This window comes from Contarinia nasturtii, unplaced genomic scaffold, assembly GCF_009176525.2.
Source record: "Contarinia nasturtii isolate CC-2019 unplaced genomic scaffold, AAFC_CNas_1.1 Cnas_scaffold_78, whole genome shotgun sequence".
NCBI lineage: Eukaryota > Metazoa > Arthropoda > Insecta > Diptera > Cecidomyiidae > Contarinia > Contarinia nasturtii.
Window position 1 is genome coordinate 2,535,886 of NW_022197436.1, and position 22,917 is coordinate 2,558,802.

The 22,917-nt window shown below is 32.8% G+C and overlaps 1 protein-coding gene across 6 annotated transcripts; it reads right to left on the reverse strand.

Annotated features, from left to right (window-relative positions):
* Positions 1-513: 513 nt before the first annotated feature.
* On the reverse strand, positions 514-21,496 carry LOC116336669 (G-protein coupled receptor 52). 6 transcript variants are annotated; one of them, XM_031760697.1, is made up of 6 exons: positions 21,400-21,480; positions 20,467-20,712; positions 12,108-12,306; positions 11,461-11,610; positions 8,505-8,763; positions 514-8,333 (listed from the first exon to the last, which is right to left on the reverse strand). In XM_031760697.1, exons 4-6 carry the CDS (start codon positions 11,600-11,602, stop codon positions 7,757-7,759), a joined length of 978 nt encoding a protein of 325 aa, XP_031616557.1. In that variant the 5' UTR covers positions 11,603-11,610; positions 12,108-12,306; positions 20,467-20,712; positions 21,400-21,480; the 3' UTR covers positions 514-7,756. The 6 variants fall into 6 exon arrangements, with proteins under 6 accessions (XP_031616557.1, XP_031616548.1, XP_031616567.1 ...); XM_031760688.1 differs by lacking the exon at positions 21,400-21,480 and adding an exon at positions 21,274-21,381; XM_031760707.1 differs by lacking the exon at positions 21,400-21,480 and adding an exon at positions 12,954-13,459 and having other exon boundaries at positions 20,467-21,259.
* Between the last annotated feature and the right edge of the window lie 1,421 nt (positions 21,497-22,917).

Below are 22,917 nucleotides of genomic sequence, written 5' to 3' on the forward strand. Positions count from 1 at the left end.
TATTTGGTCACCAATTATTGGTTGCATTCACACAACAAAGCCTCCGTGAAGTTGTTTAGAATTGAAATGTTACCTGGCTGCATTCTTCGTAAGTATTCATAAGTATTCATGAATAATAATAATAATATGTAATTCATTGCAGTGTGTCCATAACATATAGAAATAGCACTAAATAGTGTCGATATTTATACTATATCGGTGCACAATATATGGAAGATATTTCCGCAAGACACCGTAACTCACAATCGAAGTGAGTGCGGACGGAAAAAATGTTGACGCATACACACAGTTCTTTCTACTGCCGCACGGCAACTTGTGATTTTTCCCGTCTACACTCACTTCGATCGTGGGATACGGTGCCGTGCGGCAATATCTTCCATATATAGTGGACCGATATAGTATAGATATCGACACTATTTAGTGCTATTTCTATATATAATGGACACACTGATTCATTGTTTAAAAAAATCGCGAAGCCATCGTTCTCTCTCTCTCTCTCTCTCTCTCTCTCTCGGAAAGTCTTAGTATTCATCGCTGTTTGAATGCAACCACTTCGTATTTAAATTGAATTTTTTATAACTTTAATTTGATACTAAGCACATTTTTTTTTTATCGTCACAGGTATGTGCAACACCCTATTGTAGATACGACTGAGTTATTCCTATGTGGTTGCTTAACAATTTTGCAACTTAAAAATTAAAGATTCATAATTGTTATATATCTAAATTGTTTGTTGGTGTTTACTTTGAATAATATATAATAATAATTCTCATAATACACATATATATATTATTCTTATCACAGATCTTACGTCGTGTTCTGTGATTGATTCTCATTTTCACTGTTTTTTTTTTTTTGTCTTACATAGTATGATGATGTTAATAAAAATGTGCTTATTGCATTCATATAGCATTAAATCATCAATGCAGCAGTTTCTATGTCTTCTTCCCTTCCTCGCTCTCTCTCTCTCTCTCTCTCCCTCCATCTCTCTACCTCTCTGTGTATCGCTGTTGATTTGACTGGTTTTATCAATAAGTTCATTGTATGTGTGTTTGTTTTCATTTTCCTTAATTTTTTTTTTAAGTAGAAGTTAAAAGTTGAGAGTGTTTAAAACCGATCGAAGCATTAGATGTAGTCGTTTGTTTTTATCCATTAAAAAGATATAAATTAAGTTCTACGCGAAATTAGTCATTTACATGTATAACACCGACGTCACTTTATATATGTTGTTGTTGTTTTTGTAGTTTAAACTAACAGTTAGGCGAATGCGAGCGTACAAGTAGTAAATAGACATTAAACATTGTGTGAGTGTGTGTGTTTAAAAATACTTTAGATAGTAATACATTGATATAAATTAGCGAATAAATTTTGTTGTTGTTGCTTTGTTGCAATATTGATTTCAATTATGTGCATCAAATGTGACGGCTGATTGTTGAATGTTCTGATTTCACACGAAGAATTCGGTTCCTGTCTTGTCACCGATGACGTTCATAACAAAATCAATTTGAACAATCTTTACTGCATAAGTTTAGTTGAAAATAGATAATGCAATGACTTGTTAGTTTAATTTTTTGTAATTTTCTCACTATCATTTATAATCATTTGAATTTTTTTTTTTGTTTTGTTTTGTTAGTGATAAAACGAAGAATTTTCTCGAGAAAAAAATTTATCATATTAGAGATTCCATTTGAACACCAAAATTGATACTATTTATTGCATTCGGTTGATAAATGTTTGAACATTCGATTGATTATCATGGAAAAATAGAATTATAGTGTTTGAAATTGATACACATTGTTTTTTTTAAATGTTCACTTATAATCGAAATCATCATCATCACATTCAAATCTAAAAACTACCTTACTCTTAGAAAAGTTATAATTTTTTTTATTTATTTTAATTTTTTTCTTATTCTCTTCGTTTATTTGTTCTACATTAAATATGTTTTCCGTATTTCTCAATCAATCAAGAAATACTGAAATGAGTGAAGATTTGAATTATATCGATTTTAGACTGAACCAAAATGAAATCGAAATATTTATAATAACCATATTGCGAATGGTTCATCATAGCGAAACATTATGTTGTGATGTTGGATTTATGATTTGTGTGTGTAGGTTAGGGTGTTTCTCATATCAGGAAACCGAAAAGTGCCGTGTATCGTTTTCAAACGTATGGAAAATGCTGTTTCAATTGATGGCAGTTCGACAAAGCGATATTCAGACCACATTCATTTTTTTTTTCACTTCAAGAAGTCACTTGCTTCATTTTGTCGAATGTCATCAATTGAGAGGGAATTTTTTTCACTTTTCTATTTTTCACATATGAGAAACACCATTGTAGGCCCTGTGGAAACTTCACATAATTATACAATTTAATTATTGACACGCATTTTTTTATCCTATGTTCATAAAATTATGTCTTTTTATTGTATATTTTGCGTTCATTGTGTAATTCACCCTGCTTATTTACATGCAGAAGCAGACTTAATTATTTGTTTTGTATCAGTGATGTGTTTCGAATAGTATTTACGTTGATTTTTCTTCAAATGGAATGCAAATAAACATCATAAGTCGTGACTAATTAGCGTTTCCAAGCGGAATGAAGAATGAAAGAAAGTAAATACCATCGTTCCTGCATATATTTTTTTTTGCAAGAAAATCAAAAGAAAGCATTCATGTGCAAAAATAAAAATAAATAGGAGATACTTGAGCATAATAAGGAATAAAAAAACACAAGCAGATTCATTTACATGCACACGCATTTTTATAACACACCTATTTGGCGCCAGAGAATTTCATTGACCTATGAAAGTAATCGTGAATTTTCATATATACTCTCTCTTTCTCTCTGGTGTAATTGACCATGAAAATATAATCCACGACTACATTCAAAATTATTGGTGGTAAATTCTTCTCAATCATATATAATTTATTATTATTTCACCATCTAAGCATAGTGTGCTATATTTCAAGTAAACTGGTTTTTATGCCTAAAACGCCACATTTCTGGCCAATGTTATTGAAGTAATTTGTTCTAATAATTCTGATTTACACTTTTGAAATTCAATTCTCACATCGAACCATTTTTTTGAAATTCTCATCTTCACGTAAAATTGAATGTGTTTTTGATGTATGGTAACTATTGTGTTGATGTAAATGGTGAAGAGCTACATCATCATGTCGGCGTATTAATAGGTACAAAAAAAAGAACAACAAATCGCAGAGAAAATAAAATCGATAGTTTTTTTCTTCTATTGAATTCGTATATATTGAATATGATGTTTGGTAAAAAAAGCCTTCTCATACATCAATGAAAAATTGAAGAATAAATACGGTTGCGTGTTCGAGGTATAATATAACCAATGTACGCTTTGTTTTCGCTTTCTTCTAATTTATTGCAATTTTACGTAAAAGATCTTGAACATAGAACATGTGTGTTTCCTATTCCCATTTGCATAGGAACAGAAAATTGAGGCGCCCATGAACAAAAAATATACATAAAATATGCCAATCAAGCGTAACAATAATCAACATACACTCAATTAAAATGCCTTGAAATTGACGCATTGAATTCATTGTGGTTACGTCATTTAAGTTTTTAACTAGCAGAACCCTGCCACCATTATAGTCATGTCCGTGATTGTCAATCGTCTCTCCCTTATTTTCAACGCTCAGCAATACTTTAAAGTTCCTTTTTATGTACTCTCATTTCTGAATTTCTATTCAGAATGCCATTTCTAATTGTTTTAATTTATTCGCATTACGACAATGATTGGTTGCTTCTTCTCTTATGTCACGTATCGTTTTTCAAATTTTATTTTATTTTTTTCAATTTATAGAATTGAGCGCCGTTTTTTTCTCCGAATTCGATATAAATATGGCGTAATTGGTGATTTCGCGAAAAGTTTCACAACATACAAGGGGATATTCGTGAGAAAACCAGTATGTAATCGGAAAAATTTCAAATAATAAAAACTAAAAATTAAATCACTGAAGCTTTTTTTGAAGCTTTGAAGTGCGTGCACTTATCGTTTTGTAATTATTAAAGATTCATTTAACTAGGTAAGTGTACATCTATGGACTGTTGTTGAATTTTAAAATGAAAATGAACACAAGTGAAAATAAAAAAAAATAGTGTGCAATATGTAGAAGCCCCTTATAATTTGTGATGCGTGACTCACTGGTCGCACTTAACTTAACAGTTGTTGCTTTTTGTCATGTCGACTCTACCTATATTTTTAATGTGTGTGTGTGTTTTTTTAATTACTAATTTCATTTGGTTTTAAATTGGTATTTTGTCCATTTGTAATTTAAAGTAGCACAATAAATGATTTCCTTTTTTTAAGTCTTTTGGCTTTTGCTTGTCACGATAATGAATAAAAAAGAACTATTACAAATATTTGTTTATTTTTTGTTGTTGTTGTTGTTATGCTAAATGCATTATTGTGTAAAACTTATACAATTGGTTTTACTTTAAAATCAGTACAATGCATAATTAATTTTGTTATAAATTCTAGCTCCACGCGAGACAAACAATTCGAGATTGTAAATTTCGAAAAATTATTCGAAAATGCAATTGGAATTCGGAATATTTTTCATACAAAAATACATGTATATGATCTTCTCGACGTCTGAATATATTTTTCAACAATTTCAAACTCTTTTCCATATCTTTCCATATAAGAAATATTGGGAATTCCAGTTAAATTAAAATCGCCCCGGATCAAAAAAAAATCAAAGCTTCCGAACTAGATGTGGCCCTGTGTTAAGCGACTGAATATTCAACAATGTTCTCCAGTGTCATGATTCATTGATACAACTCACAATTCGGAATTATCAATTTGAACTTGGGATAAGTTCAATCTTTCCAACTTATTCAAGATCGTATTCGAGTGTCAGAAAATTATTCTGAATTGTAATCAAAGAATGCCTTGCACGAATCATTCTCACGCCAATAACCACCAAATATGCAAAATAATAAGTAATACCAACGATTTACGATAAATTCGAATGTCTGTCATATGTTCCATTTCAATGATATAACACCCGCCAGTAAGATCAATACTTCACCAAATGCAATAATTATAATTAATATATAGTAGTGTGTGCATAAGTTTTCGTTCAATTTTGCGTATTAATTTTGTGATTTTGCGCTTCACAAAATTATAAATGCTGTTGGTTTGTTTTATTTAAATATAACGTCGTGGTTTTTGTCAGCTGTTTTCGTTGGATCTCTTAAATTGTTCTTAATGTGTTTTAATGTATGTTTGTTTTTTTGTTGTTGTTAGGATTAGATTTTTTTTTATTGACTACTATCTCACTCTTGATGGAGGTTTTCTTTTACATAATTTAATTTAATTTTTTATTTAAGATTACACATTTTCAAGTGAAATTCATTGTTTGTAATTCTCATAGTGTTTTGTTTTTATTCAATAAGATTTGTTCTTCTTCTCTTCATTTTGTTGGGTCGATGTTTCGTTTTTTATTATAAGTTTTCATCGGGATACATTATTTGTATTATTAATATTATAATGTTGCTATTGACGAAAAAAATACACGCAAGTAATTTTCGAATTTCGCAAGCTCTGTTCATATCTCTTTTCATCATCTCCCTGTCTCTCGGTCCAACCATTTCGAAAAATTATTCAGTCCCAATAAAACGAGCTCATTCAATAGTATTTGAAATTCAAATTGATTTCAATTCGTTTACGCTCATTTTACTGCAGTTAGTCTCTTTTTTATCCGTAAATGGCTGTGTGTGTCTCTTTGGTACTATGTTTGAGGCATACTATAGTCTATCTTCTTGAAGCCACTGTTTGCATTCCAATTCGACGAAAGATACTAAAAACTGGAGAGAAATGAAGAAGAAGAAGAAGAAGAAGACGATGTCGATAAAAGCCAACTGAACTGAATATTTGCCCAGATTCACATACTCTTAGAATGGTTTTTAAAATTCGGGCAATATAAGTGAAAGAAAAAAGTTTGTGCCGAGTGAAAAAAAAGAGACACCAGATAGAAAGAATGAAGTGAATTTGTTTGCATTAAGCATTCAGCATAGCAAACTATCTAGAGATTTCGATGAAGCGAAAAAAGAAACGGAACGAGGAAAAGTATGTGACAAAGTTTGTATATACCGACGATTTTTCTGCCTTAATAAGTTTTCTGAAATTGTACTTTTGAAATCGGTATCAATGTGTTGCTTGAAATCTGCCCAGCTTTTCTGTAATTGGCCGTTTTCGTGTTGTTATTTGGTTTTAAGTTTAAAAGTAAGAAAATAATCGTCGGATCCACTAGAACTTTAAATTTTGAGCATAAATTGATGTAAATAATGGAGTTCAATAGAGATCTTTTAAACTTTTAAATCTTTTTTCTTTTTTCGAGACGAAACAGTCCGTTGGTTGTTAAATGTGTATACGAACCACGCTGTTCAACGTTAATCTGTATCATTTTTCGGCATAGCTATTTTTTGTGTCTGAGTTTACGTTTCGATTACTCTCATTGTTCATTTTAGATTTAATTACATCCTAATTAGTTTGCATCGGTGTCAGTCTTTTATTAACATAATCAGAAAGCGACAAAATAAACAAACACAAACATAAAATGTAAACGAAAAGTGTGTGTTTTGTTTTGAGTTTTGGTTAACTGAATTGAAATTAATCGCACATTCTTATCATGTACATTTAACCGATTCCGTTATAGATACATTTTGCGATGGCTACATTTTTATTGATCTTATTTACGTTTTGCAAACAATTTGTTCGTTGTTGGGTGTGTGAAGCTTTATGTTTTGTTTGCAAATTGTTGTTTGAGTCTTGTGTTTGTATGTGATTTTATTTTCATGTATATTTTAAATACGATGCCGAAGTGCGTGATGTGACATAAACAAAAAATAAATCGAACAGCAAATAGTAGAATTGAAGTTTGAAACGTTTATTAGAACTTTTATCGTACTACATACACGTCACAATTAGACAACTATTCCTGTATTTTGCTGTTTCGCTATAGAAATCAATAGCATTTCATTGATATAATATAGTAATTTTTTTGTTTGTTTGTTCTGTTTCTGCAACAACATTTAATTATATGTATAATCGATTTTTTTTTTTAATTTTAAATATCATTTAGAATATGTATTTAACTTAGCTTCATTTAATCGCAAAGCCTAAAAATATATTCTAATTCGAAAGATTCAGTCAAAAATGCTTGATTGATTACATACACAAAAACCAAAAAGTGAAAACACAAAAATAAAACACTAAATTAATACTAGCCTTAATCATTTTGCTATATGACATGTTATTTTGTTGGTTTGTTTTTGTATATCCGAGCCGGCGTCTCTCGTGCTCTTTGTGACTGAAGAGAAAACAATTTTCTGTGAAAAGTGTTTGACCAGCTGGCCTATTTGTGTACGACAGTTCATTTTCTCTTTATTCTTTTCGTTTCAAAGCAATGCATTTGTTTATGCATATGGTCGAAATTTCATTTAACCGCTCATTTGCTTTTGATACCGTGTTCGAGCCTTTTGTTCGTTCTCTTTCATTTTCTTCGTTTTTCTTTTTGGTTTTATTGATGTGTTATTCTCAACATATATATAATATGTTGCATAATTGGTTTCGATTTTAGTTTACGTCTTTTGTTTGTGTATTTTGTTGTTGTTGTTGTTTTTTTTTGTTTTTTTTTTTCGCTTCGGTAAATTGTTCGAAATGATTTTTTATTCAGGCAAACGCATACGTACATTGTGTGTTTAGCAACAATTAGTCATCCGGATCGAGTCCAATTAGCTCAGCCTGCAGTCGTCCCTTCGTCTTACAACAAATTGTTAGGCAAAATACACGTAAATGTAGACGAAATTGCGGCGACATGCTCATCATAATTAGAATTTTCCAGAACGAATTCATTACGCCGAGCCAAACAATGGCAAAGTGCAACATTGGAATATCGATCAGTGTGTCAAATATGAGCTCGTACAGACGAACGATGATGAACGGTGCCCAGGATACCCAAAATGAGAATACCAACGCAAATGACATTAAATGACTTGGATTTGCTAAATTTTCGGCCAATGCAGTTGCATATTCTTTGTCATGTATCGGAGCGCCAGATTTTAAACGTCGCATCATAATGAATATGTAACCATAATTATGAACGATTGATATAACACTGGGTCCCAGCACAAGGATGGCCAATGTTGCACTGTACGCCGCCATATTTCCCCAGTCAAGTTTACAAATGTAGGCTTCTTCATCGAAAATGGGTTTACTATAGCCGAGCAATGGTGGACAGCATAACATCATCGATGAAATCCATGTGAATACCATCCAACATTGACATCTTTTTTTTGTTGTTGTTGGTTCGTTTGTTTGGTTTAACACAAAAAAAAATAGCGAAAATGGAAGAAAAGGTAAATTTGATACGATTTCATCACTGTTATCTAATTGTGTGTTCGTATATACACCCTTTTTTGTGCTAATAAGAACTCAACAAATGACAATCATAACTTACCGTGTTTTCGTTTGAACTGTTTCATAACGTAACGGCTTCCGTACAGCGAGATAACGATCAACTGATATCCACATAAATGTGTATACCGTTATTGACCATAAGGTCACTTCGAGATATCCAACAAATCTGCATACTAAATCGCCATAGAGCCAGTTACCAGTTAGAGCCGGATAAACTGATAACGGCACTATCACCAATCCACATAGTAAATCGACGCAAGCGAGCGACAGCAGATAACAGTTGATCACTTCTGTTGGACCTAGATTTTTGATAATATTTTATAGATATATGAAAAGCATGGACAACAAATTGTGAATGTAAAACGTGAGCTTAGGAAAGGTAAGCTTAGCATAAAAAAAGCGCATGCGAAAAATCGTATTATTTTACGTTGAACCATGTCGCCAATCAAATTGCTACCAATACAAATGTTGAAAGAATGTTATGGAATGTTTGCTGAAAATGAATCTTATTTATTGATCAAATAATCAAATGAGCTCAATTGGAAATCCCGTCGCCGAAATGAAAACTTAATGAAAATGAAATGAAAGCACGTTGAAGTGAAGCGATTTTCGTCAAACGGTATTTGGCATTGATATTGAAGCAAAACAACTTTTATTGACCAAACATTTTCTTAATGCCATATTTGACGTGGTTTCCTCCCCCCGTATATCCATTATTCTACCTTCATCGTACAAGAGAACCGAAAGTTATGTATAGCTCCGTCGATTTCTATCATAACGTTAAACGTTTATATTTTCCAGCTTTTGCAAGAATCCATGCACACACACACACGGTAACGGTAGTGAAACGATATGACGCGCCAAAATATTGTCAAAACATATATCACACTCATGGGAATTGTATGTTCTGTTGTTTTTTTCTGTTGGGTATGTCCCATATAAATATACAGACTTTTCACACATGTCAACTATTTTATATTTAACGAGCTTCCTAATATCCTAATTGTCGATTGATTAATTTTTATTGGAACATAAACATCAAAGCATTTATTGTTGTGGGAATCATGAAAAGTATCCGGAGAAAATTAAATCGAAAACCTCATTGACAACGAGAAATGAATTGCGGATAGTTGAAGACACATGAGATGATTTGTGGCGAAGGGCTATATTCTCAACTGACGTATCAATCGTGCATGCATATGTTTACACCCGAACTGATGTGCGATATGATGAACTAAAATACATGAATTCGAAAACGAAATACTAATGAAGATTCAAACGAAATTTTGTCGCGTCCTGTTTTATTATTGATTTTGATTGATTTTGATTTATTTGAGTATCAAACAAGTCGAACAAAAATGACGCATGCACAACCTCATGTCTAATATATCAACAGCGCACGGCAACAGCGCTCTATAAATTTTATACAAAAAAAGCAACAACAACATGAACATGAAAATTGGAACTGAAAATCTTGTTGAAACGAGCGCCGCGCAACTTTTGAGTGGATTTGAAGAGCTCCACTGCCTAATGTATCAACATATTTCTGAACGAAATAGCATTCTGATTTATTGGGAAAATCATTACTGCATTTTTTTTCTTAAAATATATATACACAGTGCATTCGATACGATTACTTTTTGTGCTCGACCGTTCAGTTTTTTTTCCCTAAATTCGTACCAACAAGTTCTAGGACGTACGTAGTGTGTTTTTTGTTGTTGTTGGTAATTTTGTCTTTTTCTGCACAAAAATCAAAAGTATTCGTATCAGAAATCATAAAAGCGGAAAAGTACATCAACTGCACGCCTTAAAATAGTCCTTGGCTATGTATGTCAACGTAAACATGTGTGTTGACAATCATTGCATCATACAATACACCGTTTTTGTTTCGATCAATTTTCTACCTCTCTATCTCTTTCTCTCACTCTATCATTCACACAAACACAGAAACAAACACACAAACATACACAGAGACATGTATAGTTTTTTTTGCCTTTTCATTTCCAGTAGATTTATCGAAATCATTAAAAATGCATAATTAAATGGATCAACAATGGAAAAACCGATGAAACATACAAACCAAAAGGAATTATACATATCTATATATATATTTTTTATTTACAGCGCTACTTGCGCTGCCAAAGATCCACCATGTCGGTTTATGATTTTTCCAATATTTGAATATATACAGCACATTGGGCCAAAACAAAAGTGAGTGGATTATGAAAATGTTGCGGATGCGTGTCGAACATATGATTCGTGCAAGTGAAATATCAAACATACACATAAATATTATTCCGGTATTGAGTCGAAATAAGATTCGAGATTCTTTATGGTTGTTATTTGAATTCGCATAGAAACAAATGCTCACATTGAAATTAGAAAGAACACAATAACTATAAAGGCCGCTTTAATTTTGCATAAAAAATTCACAATGACACACACACACAACCGGCATATTCTCTCAAAGCTCGACACCAATTCGGTCGACACATACACAATCAAAGCAACTTGTCTATTCCTTATGACAATGTTGTTTTTTTTCCACTTCACCTTGTTTTTGTTGCTACTGATGTATTTTTTAAAAATACTTCTCCATTTGGCCTATTCCATTGAGAATATTGGCGATTTGAATAAATCTATATGTTTAAATGGTGAACGTGAATCAAAACAAATTGCGCTGCATGCATGTTTCATTCAATTGATATCAAATGCTTTGAATTGATTTTCACATGAAAGTGTCTTATGTAATCAGCGAATAATTTTCTATGTAATTTCCTCTATACAACATCATAATCATAAAAATTTTCCCGATCAATGATTTCAACAATTCGGTTCGATGAAAACAAGCGTTGATTGTAAAGAGTGCGCGCTCACGCGACCCACCAAAAACAAAATAAGAGCGAAAAATTTCGCACATGCACAAAAATAATAAAATTGCTTGAATGTAAAATGATTGCATTATTCAAATTGAATAGAGAGAATATACTACTCACCTCGGAAATTAATTATCGTCGCTATAATAAGTGCATTAGATGTGATGATTGCGACTCCCAAAAATAAAATTAGTGCTGCCTGCGTAAAAGCCTCCAGGTTTGATGTGTATTCTTGCTGGATACTCAGCCTTTGCAGGTGCATTTTTGCACCTAAAAAATCCGGTCGAATGAATTATTATTATTATTTATTGCTTTTTACGTCTACTTAAATAAGCCGACGGTTGAGATTATTACAATTTTTATACAAATAAATTTTTGGAAAGTAGTTTTAAAACTCTAGCTAGTTTAAATGAAAGTGAGTATAAGATAAATAAAGAAAAACAACAACGAAAATAAATCACAGAGAAAATTGACCATTTAATTTTTATATGCGCATTATCACTATTAAAAATACATTTAATGCACCGAAACAGAAAAAAAAGTGTGCGTGCCACTGTGTGTATGCAATGATAACCCAACCAACTCTGAGACAAATAATCTCATTTCACCGAACTTTATCAGCAACATCATAGACAGAATTTATTATGATTATCATGTTGTCGACACAGTGCAGTAAAATTTATATATTTAGCCCAAGCTGCGATATGGAACACAGCCGCACAGCTTTTTTTTGTGCTTCGTCAACATTTAATCTCTTTTTGGCTTACCTCACACTTGGTCATGACGTAGTTAATTGTTGCGATTCATAAATATTGCATATTACATCACATTCAACAGCACATTTTTCTAAACTGTACATTTATTGCTAGCCCTGGACAGATTTATTTTTTTTTTTAACTGCTGCGTTCTGTATTTTTTTTATTTATTTTGATGTTTGCTTATTTGGATTAGAAGTTTCGATAGTGCCTGTTTGAAAAAAAAATATAGAAAATATGGTAAAAATTTAGTTTGTCTGTAATTCGATTTAGTTTGAATACTTTGAATCGTTCACGCGATCAAAAAAAAAAAAGAATTCTATACGTAATGCAATTATTTATATGTGCGTTAAAAAAAATCAATGAAATATTGCAACGTTCCGAATAACAAAATGAAATTCATAAATGTGAAAGTTTGTTTCGCTTTCCTCACACCATCAAATCTCTGCACACAAAATGCATTTTCAATTCCAATAAAAACATGTTACATAAAATTTTATCTATTTTCATTCCATATTAGCACTTTGTTTTCTATTAGGACTGTTCCCGTTTTTTGGGTTTTCACGTTTTCTTCTGCTTGCCTACGTGTTTGCACTTTTATCAATTGGGCTAACGAGTTTTGAGTGAAAGAAATAAAGGAGCATAAAAGACTATTTTTTTTATTGTTCACCTTTTGTTTTCAAGTTGTTTGGTTATTCAGTTTGTTCGAAAGTTAGGCAAGTAGAAAAAAAATTAGTTTGATATTGAGTTTGCATTATTTGTTCATAGAATATCGATTGCGCCATAATTTGTCACTCTATCGGCTTGATTATAGCTTAAATTACATATTTATCTAATTATATGTCGGTTAAGTCTTACACTTTCACCAGCAATTCAGCGTGCTAATTTTTGAATTCCGAGTTAAAAATCACTTCGGCTCTTGCATTCTCTCTCTCTCTCTATCATTCTTTCATCAAAAATGGTTCATCCATATTCGTAAAGATCAACTATTTTTGGGGCGATTTTGCGCTTGTGTACTTAAACGATGCAAAAGTTTTTTTTTTTCGTTTGTTTGTTCGTTCATTCGCTTTTGTGTTTTGTTCTTTACTTTTTTGTATGATTTTTGCTATTGTTTTGTCGCATGAACACAATTCAGTTTAATGTTTCACCATCCACATCACATTTAATATTTGTTCTTTCCGCCGTTCGTTGGGGTTTTCTATCTCTTTTGCTCTCATTTGAACATTTCTTTTGTTCTATTTCACTGAATCGAAATGGTTTATTTGTTCATCGCCAGCATGTAGTGAAGGAGCATTTAACGTCGTTCTTTTTTTGTTGTGGAATTCTGGTAGTGGCAATTTTATAGCCTGTCACATCGATTTTGCCTGTTAAACAGAACAGAAAATTCACATTAGCAATTGCTCAGTTTTGTGTTGTCAAAACCAATGAGCTTAACTTAGCTAACACACACACGAGAGAAAAAAAATCCAACGTCTAAACGATAAACGAACGAGAGAAAAACAATGGACCAAAATATAAAGAGCACCACCCATATGGCTTGAAAATAATCGCAAATTTATTATTGAAATATTGATGGTGTGATAATAGTTGCATCGAACATTAAAACTATTAAAATAAATTAGATGCGATCGACGGGAGAAAAGCCAAAGCTTTCATTGAAACCGAATTTTGGTTTATGTTTAAATTGTATGCCAGACCTTGTGCTGCACTGTCATTTTGTTCGACGAGAGGAATACGTTCAAACCACCATGTACGTATTATGAATATTATATTGTTATTTAAAAAAAAATTTAAAGAAGGGATGAGTACACTGCGTCAAATCAATATTTTTCAGCTCTTGTGCCAAATTCGGCTTTGCTTCTATTAATTATTTTGCAATAACGACGATTTAATCATTATTTCCGATGTGTATTTTCCTCAATTTTGCTCGAACATGCCACAATCATTTACTTATAATGGGTTTTTTTCTATGGTGGACAACAGAAAACTATTTGACTAAAAAAAATACATACACATTTTAAGAAAATCATGAAACGATTATTCCGAAGTGTAGTGAATGCCACATTTTGCTCCATTTTCTGCTTAAAATGAACTTTTATTTTCAAATTGCAATTCTTTTGCATGCCGATGGAATCGGGAGCAAGGTAACATTGAAATCGCTTTTATGCATTTTTATTCTTTCACCCGCAAAAGTGGCCAATTGATTGTTTGCCAATACGAATTACCTGATATGGATTCGATCAAATGTCTTTATTTCCCATCGCATAGTTCTCATATAAATATATTTTATGGAAATTGAAGAAAATGTCTTCCGAATATAAGTGTCGTTTGCAATTCAGAACTGAGAATGATTTTTCATACACATTTTCTCGCTCTCTCTCGTGCATTCCTGCAATTCATTGCATTTTATCATAGCTGGTTGCATTTTTTTTATTATGTGGCGCTTCTGTATATAATGAAAATCGCCACCAGGCAGACAAAGTGCAAGAATAAAACAGAACGACTCTTCTAGATATATGTAGATAATGTGAAAAGGAAAATGAAAAAACCAATTCCCATTCTTCTTTTTTTTATTTTTTTTATTTAAACTTGATTTATGCAAATTGTTGTTATTATTGTGCTTAATAGGCAAAATATGATGTTGTTGTTTTTTCGCTGCTCGCTTTTGCTTGGTGAATTGTTGATTCACGCCAGTCAAATAAGCTCGTGCAGGAAATGGATTTGGCAAATAAAGAGCAAATCGCATGGAAAAAACAACACTGGATAAAACAGAGGAAGAAATACGTTTTTTTTGTTGCACAATTGTTTTCCGAAAGAATCTCTGAGTTTGCACGCCTTTGTGCATTATAAACACATAATAAATTGTTGTGGCGCTCATGTGTGTATGTATGTGTGATAGCACTCATTTGCATTCAAATTTATAGACGTGTGCAGGTGTATATGTTTCTTCTCTTCGTATGTATGCATAATTCTGGATCTAAAAAGCACACCACGTAATAATAAGAACGGAGCGAGTAATGAAAAAGAAACGGAAAGTGCATTGAATATGGCAGAAGAACGGCACAAATTATTATACATCTATATATATTCGCGAAAATTGTATGAAATTTTATTCTCTTTTATGCACTGTCGCTATATGAAAGCAAGCGCAGCGCCTTCAGTGGTGATTGCTTCATTTCATTCATTTGCCAGCAATACAAGAAGCATCCGTGAGCGCACATTTTGTTGTTCACCTACCTCTTTGTTGTCGTTTCTTTGCCGAAAGAAAGAATCACGTATATATGTATTGTTCGCCGTTATTGCTCAATGCTAAACAATGGCTATATTGTGGCTCTAGGATTGTTAATTAAAAATTAATTTTTCTTTCTCTTTATTTTCCTATCTGGTAGTTTTTTTTTTCTTTGTCGGACGTCTATTCATTCATTTGGTGATAGTTTGTCGCTCAAACTTACGTCACCTGTTAAATTCCCACCACACAACTATGCGCTTGGATAATATTTTTCGCTTAATTAAATGAAGGAAGTATGATTTCCTCGCCTATTGACGAAGCTATCAAAACAACATTTATGTAAATGGAAACCATTCGTGTTCACTCCCTGATTTATGATCCAAAAACTATGAATATTGGCGATGTTGTGTGTCAAAAATGTGATGGAGTCGAAATGCGTATGTATGTTGTGTATTACGACAATACATCGACAATTCCCCTGAGCATTTTGCGAAACTTTCGGGGTGAGCCGTTTAATGATGTGTTTACGTAATCGGTTTGAGTTTCGTTCGTGTTGATGTTTGAATTGTGTTAGTATACGTCGATAAATGATTCTTTTTCAATACAACAAAATAAAATAAGCCTCTAAAAAAATCATTGTTTCTTTTTGTTCCAAAATGCACCGAGAAGTGTTCAATTTTACCTGTTGACCATTTCGACAAACCTTTGCGCTTTCTGTTATTCCCGAATTACATGATACAAAGCGAAAAATACACCGTATTTGAGCATTTCATGTACATCACACTTTTTATACTTTCTATACTATATAATCTGTTCTGTGGTGTTTTTTTTTTTAAATAAGAGCATATTTCAAATGAAACGAGCCATTCAAGTGCAAATGGAACACAATTTGTAAATAAATTTCCATTATTTCCACTGTCAAGCAAAGTTGGATCCCGTTACTATTATTATTATTTTTTGTGTGTGTTTGAAACACTTGCGCATCTATTGTACACACAGATTTTTGTTTACGTAAAAAACCTTCTTTGATGTTAAAATCTGCTTCATTTTATAAGTACTACGATACTCAGAGCATCTTGAATTCAAGAACACTCATTGGGTTTCATTTTGTGGTCAGTTTTCAGTATCAATGTATGTTAACATTGTTGAGCAAAAACCCTAGGCAAAAACCCCAAGTTTTTCCACATTGCAGTCAAAAGCATGCTCGATGTTGACAATTCCATATTACACGATACACAGAAAATTCGTCTGAAAATTCGTAAAACTCAGAAACAGAAGTTGACATTCATCCAAAAACTATGACAGTTGAAAAGGTTGGAGAATTTTAAAGTTAAACAACTCTTAAAGCTCAAGAAAATCATTTAGATGGTTATGACTGTGATGCCTGTGTTTATTCGCTCTGAAAATGAATTGGCACACTCAACTTTCAAGTGTGAATGGAAAGCAACATTGGGAGGTAACATTGTTTGTGTATGCTAACAATTCAGAATAGATGTGAGATATCAACAATATTTGCGCCATCTATAACAAGTGCAAATTGATGTGTTCCGAATTATTAGTGTGCCGTAAAGGGTCTATTTAGATTCGACTGTGATATTCACATTGTGAATGACGCTCGAACTGAATGGCCATTGCTTTTACTTGACCAATCTCATGACAATTCTATCTTCAATATGATCAGTTTCAAAAGTAAGTTTTTTTTTCTTAAAAAAAAAAATTAACCGTGAAACTAGAACGTATTTGATTTTGAATGAATATTAGTGTATATTATATTGATATGTTACCATCATTTCAATTCAATTTAAAAAAGAAGATGAGTCAAACATAGATTGCAATATCTGCAATGGACTAGCAATTTTTGACTTCTTTTGTGTGTTGGTCAATTTAAACCATTGAAAATGAAACCATTTTGACTCTGGCAAACAATGTCGTTAATCAGTTTGGTTAAATTACAAACCATAGAGAAAACCATGTTTGCCATACAGATTCTTTGGGGTCGCTCAACAATGCATCGAAATGATGATAACAATAGCAAGCGGAAGCCTTTACAATAAAATCTCAAAAAAACTGAGAACGAGAAAGAGAGAATATGATTGTACAAATGAGACACTTTTTTCGAATGTTGAGCACGAGTGGAATGCGTCGAATATATGCCATATGAAAATCCATAATATCGAAACAAAGAGGGAAAAGCCTCACAATTCAACCGTCCACAAAACTACTTTTGCACACACTATTAGGTCTGAAATGATGACGAACTACGAAAATGCCACTCCCTGAATTGTTGTTTCGCATAGAATATGTGTGTCTTCATTTTCATTGAGAGGATTTTATAGATAGTTTTCCATCCACAACAGGGAACGACAGATAAATAAAGAGTCTTAAAGTCGATGCGATTCATCATGAGACGAATGAGAAACAGACAAACTGCCTTTGTTGCTCGTATATAAGAAATGTTCACTCATTCAATATAGACGAATTCGATTAAAAAAGTTTTGTCAAGTTCTTACTATTTTCCACAGCGGACTCAAAAGCTCATGATGAAAATATGATCATATATTCGTCGGAAAGTACATTTTCTTATGCTGTAAATGTTTTCTTGTCTGAGTCTACATTTGAATCTTCATTTTATTGATGTATTTTATTATCGACATTTTCATCGTTTTGCTCACAAAATATGTTGATTTTGGATGATGATGCCAAAGGCATTTCTATTTTTAGTTATGTTTCCAATAGATGTTAATCATTGATTCAAATAAACTCATCGGCTACAAATATGCGTGACTAAAATCATTTTTCACGGGGCCACCGCTTTTCTACTTATTTTTTTTCCTTCACTTTTGTATGTGTGCTTACACACAGTGTTTACAAGGCCTGCTTACATTTTACAGGTTTTATTTTATATTATGATGTAAATAAATTTCAATGTAACATGTTGCCTTTTTGAAATCCGTTGTGTTTTCTCTGCTTTGCCACCATAAATTTTTTTTTCCTGAATGTAATAACTGGAAAATAATTTCCAGCTATTATGATATAATTGGTCATATTATTCGCTTAATGAATAGAATGTGTGAAATGCAGGGTTTCGAACTTATTTTCATCTGGGTTTCATGTGTTTGTGCGAGAAAGAGAGTTTGCATTCCCGTGTGCCATTTGGGATTTCTTTATACCGAGTAATTAATGGCAATAAAAATTAAATTAAAGATTTTCATAGCAATTAACTAGGATTTGGCGTTCACAAGATCGATGCACTGTTGGAAATCATGTTGGTGGGAATGAAAAACGTGACTACATTGCATCGTGCTTCCGAATAGAGATAGAGACGGAGAACGAGACGAAGTGAAACAGAGTAACCACAATATATGTGTGCAAAATTGCATTAGGAAACGAAAATCGAGCAGAAATTTCCACTTGAGATTAATTGATTAACATGAGTAGATGGATTTGAAAGTGCACGTAAGCCGACTAATGCGATACACTAAAATTGATTGTTTTTTATCGTGCACATTTTTTTTATGCAAATCGCGTAAATCAAAAGTGGTAACACGTATGACCAACTAACACAGTTATTTGGTATGCGTTTGGCTTTGAATTGTTAATATATTGAATTTTCATTGGCTGGTATGGTCAAATACAAAATATCTCAATTCTCATTTGTTGAGCATATTTTATTACAACGGCAAAACAAATATTTCGCAAGACATTTTAATGTCGATATTTTCGGTGGTGGACTGCTGTTTGCACTTATAATTGATAAATTGAAATGAAACCTTGAGCACTTTCCATGTTTTTCTTCATCTGAATTGGGAGAAACGGAGACGCACACACACATGTACATAGACAATATACGTCATTCGTGGCAGAGTCAATTCGTAATTATGGAATTATTGGTGAAGTCGCACATTCATTCACAAATACTGATTGATTCTCTCGCATTTTAAGCTTTCACACTATTATTTATGAATAGACATTTCGTTCGGTGTGGCAGCGGTGACGGTGGTAATGATTTGTATACACTCTATTGTGTACCCAGGTGTGAAATGTAGATGAACTTTAAAAACTGCTTAACATAGAACAACAATTACAATTCGTAACGTGCAATTGAATTGGGCGGAGGAACGCCTTCCAATAAATTATCTTCTTATTTCGAAACCAGTTTATAGAAAGAAGTGTAACATTTATCATGGCTATAATTTTGGTTGAATTAAAATATAAGAAAATTTACATATAGCAACAACGGACATTTTCCGGATCATACAAAAGAAAATGATTGTCATTTTTTTTCGTCTCCGATTTTTTGGTTTGTAGATTAAGATTGTATGAAATAGAAGACTCATTTTCAACGGGGGGGCGGGAAAAAATGTGAGAGTGGAATTTATATCGAAATATAGAGCAATATCAAGAGAAAGAAGAGAACGAAAATCGCATTGCTGGAATAACAAAAAGTGCAATTACTGATGTGGAAGACAAACGGAAAATGGAATATGAGAAAAAAAGGTAGCTTGGATGCTTAGTAAGAAAACTTGAAGAACTCATACAAGCACCAAGCCCACACATATACACAAACACACCACACACCGTGTAGACATATAATATACAGACAACACACCGCGACAAGTACGCACGGCATCATCTGCAAAGTAGCCTCTCACACATTTCTTTTCCTTTAAATGGTTATGTATGAATCCTTCAACAAAAAAAAAAAAAAAAAAAAAAAAAACGAAAGAAAGAGAATTCGAACTCTGTTGTAGATTCCAAATGCTGTTGATGCCACTGCCAGTTAGAGATGTACAATTGCTTTGAAAGCACACACATACACACGGCATTAAATTCACATGGAATGTCAACCAAATGTAAGAACGCTGTTCTTTGGCACACTCAATTTGATTTTTTTTTTTTCATGTTTCCAAAAGGAAAGTCTCTCGATTTGTTTATTTGGTTTTTTTTTATCATTTTGCCTTGAAATATGAATTGGCAATATAATCACTGTTGACCTAATCAGATTGTCGTCGTTTTCCTTCTAATTCGCAAATCAATTGAAAATAGCTGGCGTCTATCGACACACGAAGAACAAATAATAACAACAACAACAATGAGCAAAAAAAATAATAAGAAAAAAGAAATTCAACTTCATTCACTTACATCGTTACGCGTTTACATTATATATAGAGAGAGATTGATTGTTTGTTAATCTTCTTTTTTTTGCTGATGAGTAGCAGATTTCTTTTGATTTATTTTTACGATTTCAGTTCAATTTGGAATCCACTTTTTTCGATTTGTGTCGTTTTTATTTTATGTCACTGCCTCTGTTCGCTGCCGCGATGATTATCAATTATGTTGTAATTGTTTTACGTTTTCTCGTATATCGAGGGTTAGGAATCAATGTAACTAAATAACAAAATTAACCAATCGTTAATGTGAACAACAACTGATAAATATTTTATAACTGCATATTCATTCGTTTTCCTTTTGGCCTGGCACACAATTCACGTGATTTGCGTGAATTTTCAACCAAATTACAACAAAACCGATTCAAAATGATTGCATGGAATTGTTTTATTTTTAGCCTTTCTCTTTCGGATAATGATGATGTTTTTTAAGCTAAAATACATCAATATAAGTCAAAATGAACGTTGATTGCATGTAGCGAAAGCGTACACAGGTGCGTTTCTCAACGTTTTTGACTTCTTTCTTATTTCGTGCTCTTTTTTTTATTGTTTATTCTATTGAATATCTATATATATACTATTGTAGGTGTCACGCATTATACAATTCACATTCATTTTGTATAATGATTGTGATGAGCCGAATGCGACCGAATTCTATTCAGCAAATTCTAATCAAGAAAATTAGCACACACAAACTGAACGACAGAATATAATGATTGGGTCGTCCTGGGAACAGCGCACTATCAAAATCAACAAAAAAAAAAACAAAATTCAAAATTACCGCAACCAAAATGACACTTGAAATTCAGTCGCGAAATTTAATAAGAAGAATAATGATTTTGAAACCAACGAAAAAAAAAAATTGTTTAAAGTGAAAACTGAATGGCAGTAGAAATATGAACGGTACTTGGGTTATATTTTTGGTGTTCGCGTCGCGCGCACAAAAACAATGACGATGTATTGTAAAACGATGTTGCACACAGAAAATCTCAATAACGACTACCGTTTGTTGAATTGGTTGGTTAATAAGCTTGAGTCGAGTGCTAGGATGATTTGGATGGATCGCATGCTGCCAAAATAATTCGTCGTTGTGTGCGTACGTCAATGTGTCGGTGCAGCCAGCACCAGCGATTCAGTAGCAGCCGCAGCAGCAGCTGTGAATTTTTGGTGAAGGTGAGCGTGTGCCTGTGTTGTCAATGTGTATGTGAGTCGATTCGTTCTTCTCTTCTTTTTTTTTTTTGTTCGGTGGGTTTGTTTGATAATGTGTGAGCTTATCGTCATGTATATGATGACATATGAGATGCACAAGGGAAAAACTGTCTATGCTTTCACAGTTCTAAGCTTCATGGCATAAAATATCGCGCTTCTCCTGTTTCTGTATTTGGGAAAATTACACGCATACATTCAATCGCTGGCTGAGCGCACACATACTCTCACACATAAACACATCGCACACACAGCAAGCTATGTGTAAGAAATGAAATGGTATGGAATTTTTAGGGCAACATCGTACATTATTATTTTCCATTGGAGCTGCGTCTGTGATCGACACTTGAATCCAGAAATGGGTTTGTTAAATGTTCGTGTCGAATGACTTGGTCGTCGTAAAGATTTTTCTTTATTTCGTTCGTGTGTTTTTTTTATTATTCCGCTTTCTCTCGTTTTTCCATTTTGCTGACGGGGACCATTCGCACAGCGAACACATATAGCAGTGAGAAAGACCAGTGAAAATAGTAAAATAGAAGCGAACGTTGGTACTTACAGCCAAATGGAAAATGTGCTCGAACCGAATGGTTCCTTTGTATTTACTGATACGAATGGCTGGCGTATGTATTGCTAAACGAAGCTCTGCCAAAATGAATGTTATGTGTTGTAATATGGACTGAATTTGTACGCTTTTTTTTTATTTTCATGTCATGTTAAAAATTGTATTTTATTTTTTCTTATTCGCGTACTCTTTTTCATCATCGACGTTGTTAGCTGTCAAACCCCAATCTGCAACACGAAACAGAAGCCTTAGTTGATTCACTCACATGATTGAAAAAATAATAATAACAATAATAATCAAAAGGAGAAGAAAAAGAGTGAAGACGAAAAAAAAGTTGAACGAGTAAAAAAAAACACAAGGCTCCGGTAAAAACTTTCGATTTACAATTGATATTGACCTGGAACTTTTCGTATTTGAGCAGAACATTTTTTTTTCATTGTGAACGCATCAGCTTATGCCAAACTGTATGTATTGTTTTGCAAGGAGAAACGTGCATCAGTTACCATACGACCTGCCACACGCACTATCACCAAAAAAAAACCTCCACGTATTTACAGCGATACTCGTAGATAGTAATAATGTGTGCGCATTTCATGTATACATATGAAACGCGAATTGATATATTCCAAAAGCGAAAGATATGTTATAATATTATTC

Bases quoted from the DNA above. Each gene is read 5' to 3' on its own strand.
- LOC116336669 (XM_031760680.1), bottom strand. From the start codon at position 11,602: ATGCACCTGCAAAGGCTGAGTATCCAGCAAGAATACACATCAAACCTG. The intron at 8,764-11,460 runs GTGAGTAGTATA...TCAAAAATCTAG, and splicing joins GACGATAATTAATTTCCGAG to GTCCAACAGAAGTGATCAAC. The intron at 8,334-8,504 runs GTAAGTTATGAT...AACAAAAAAAAG, and splicing joins ACAGTTCAAACGAAAACACG to ATGTCAATGTTGGATGGTAT.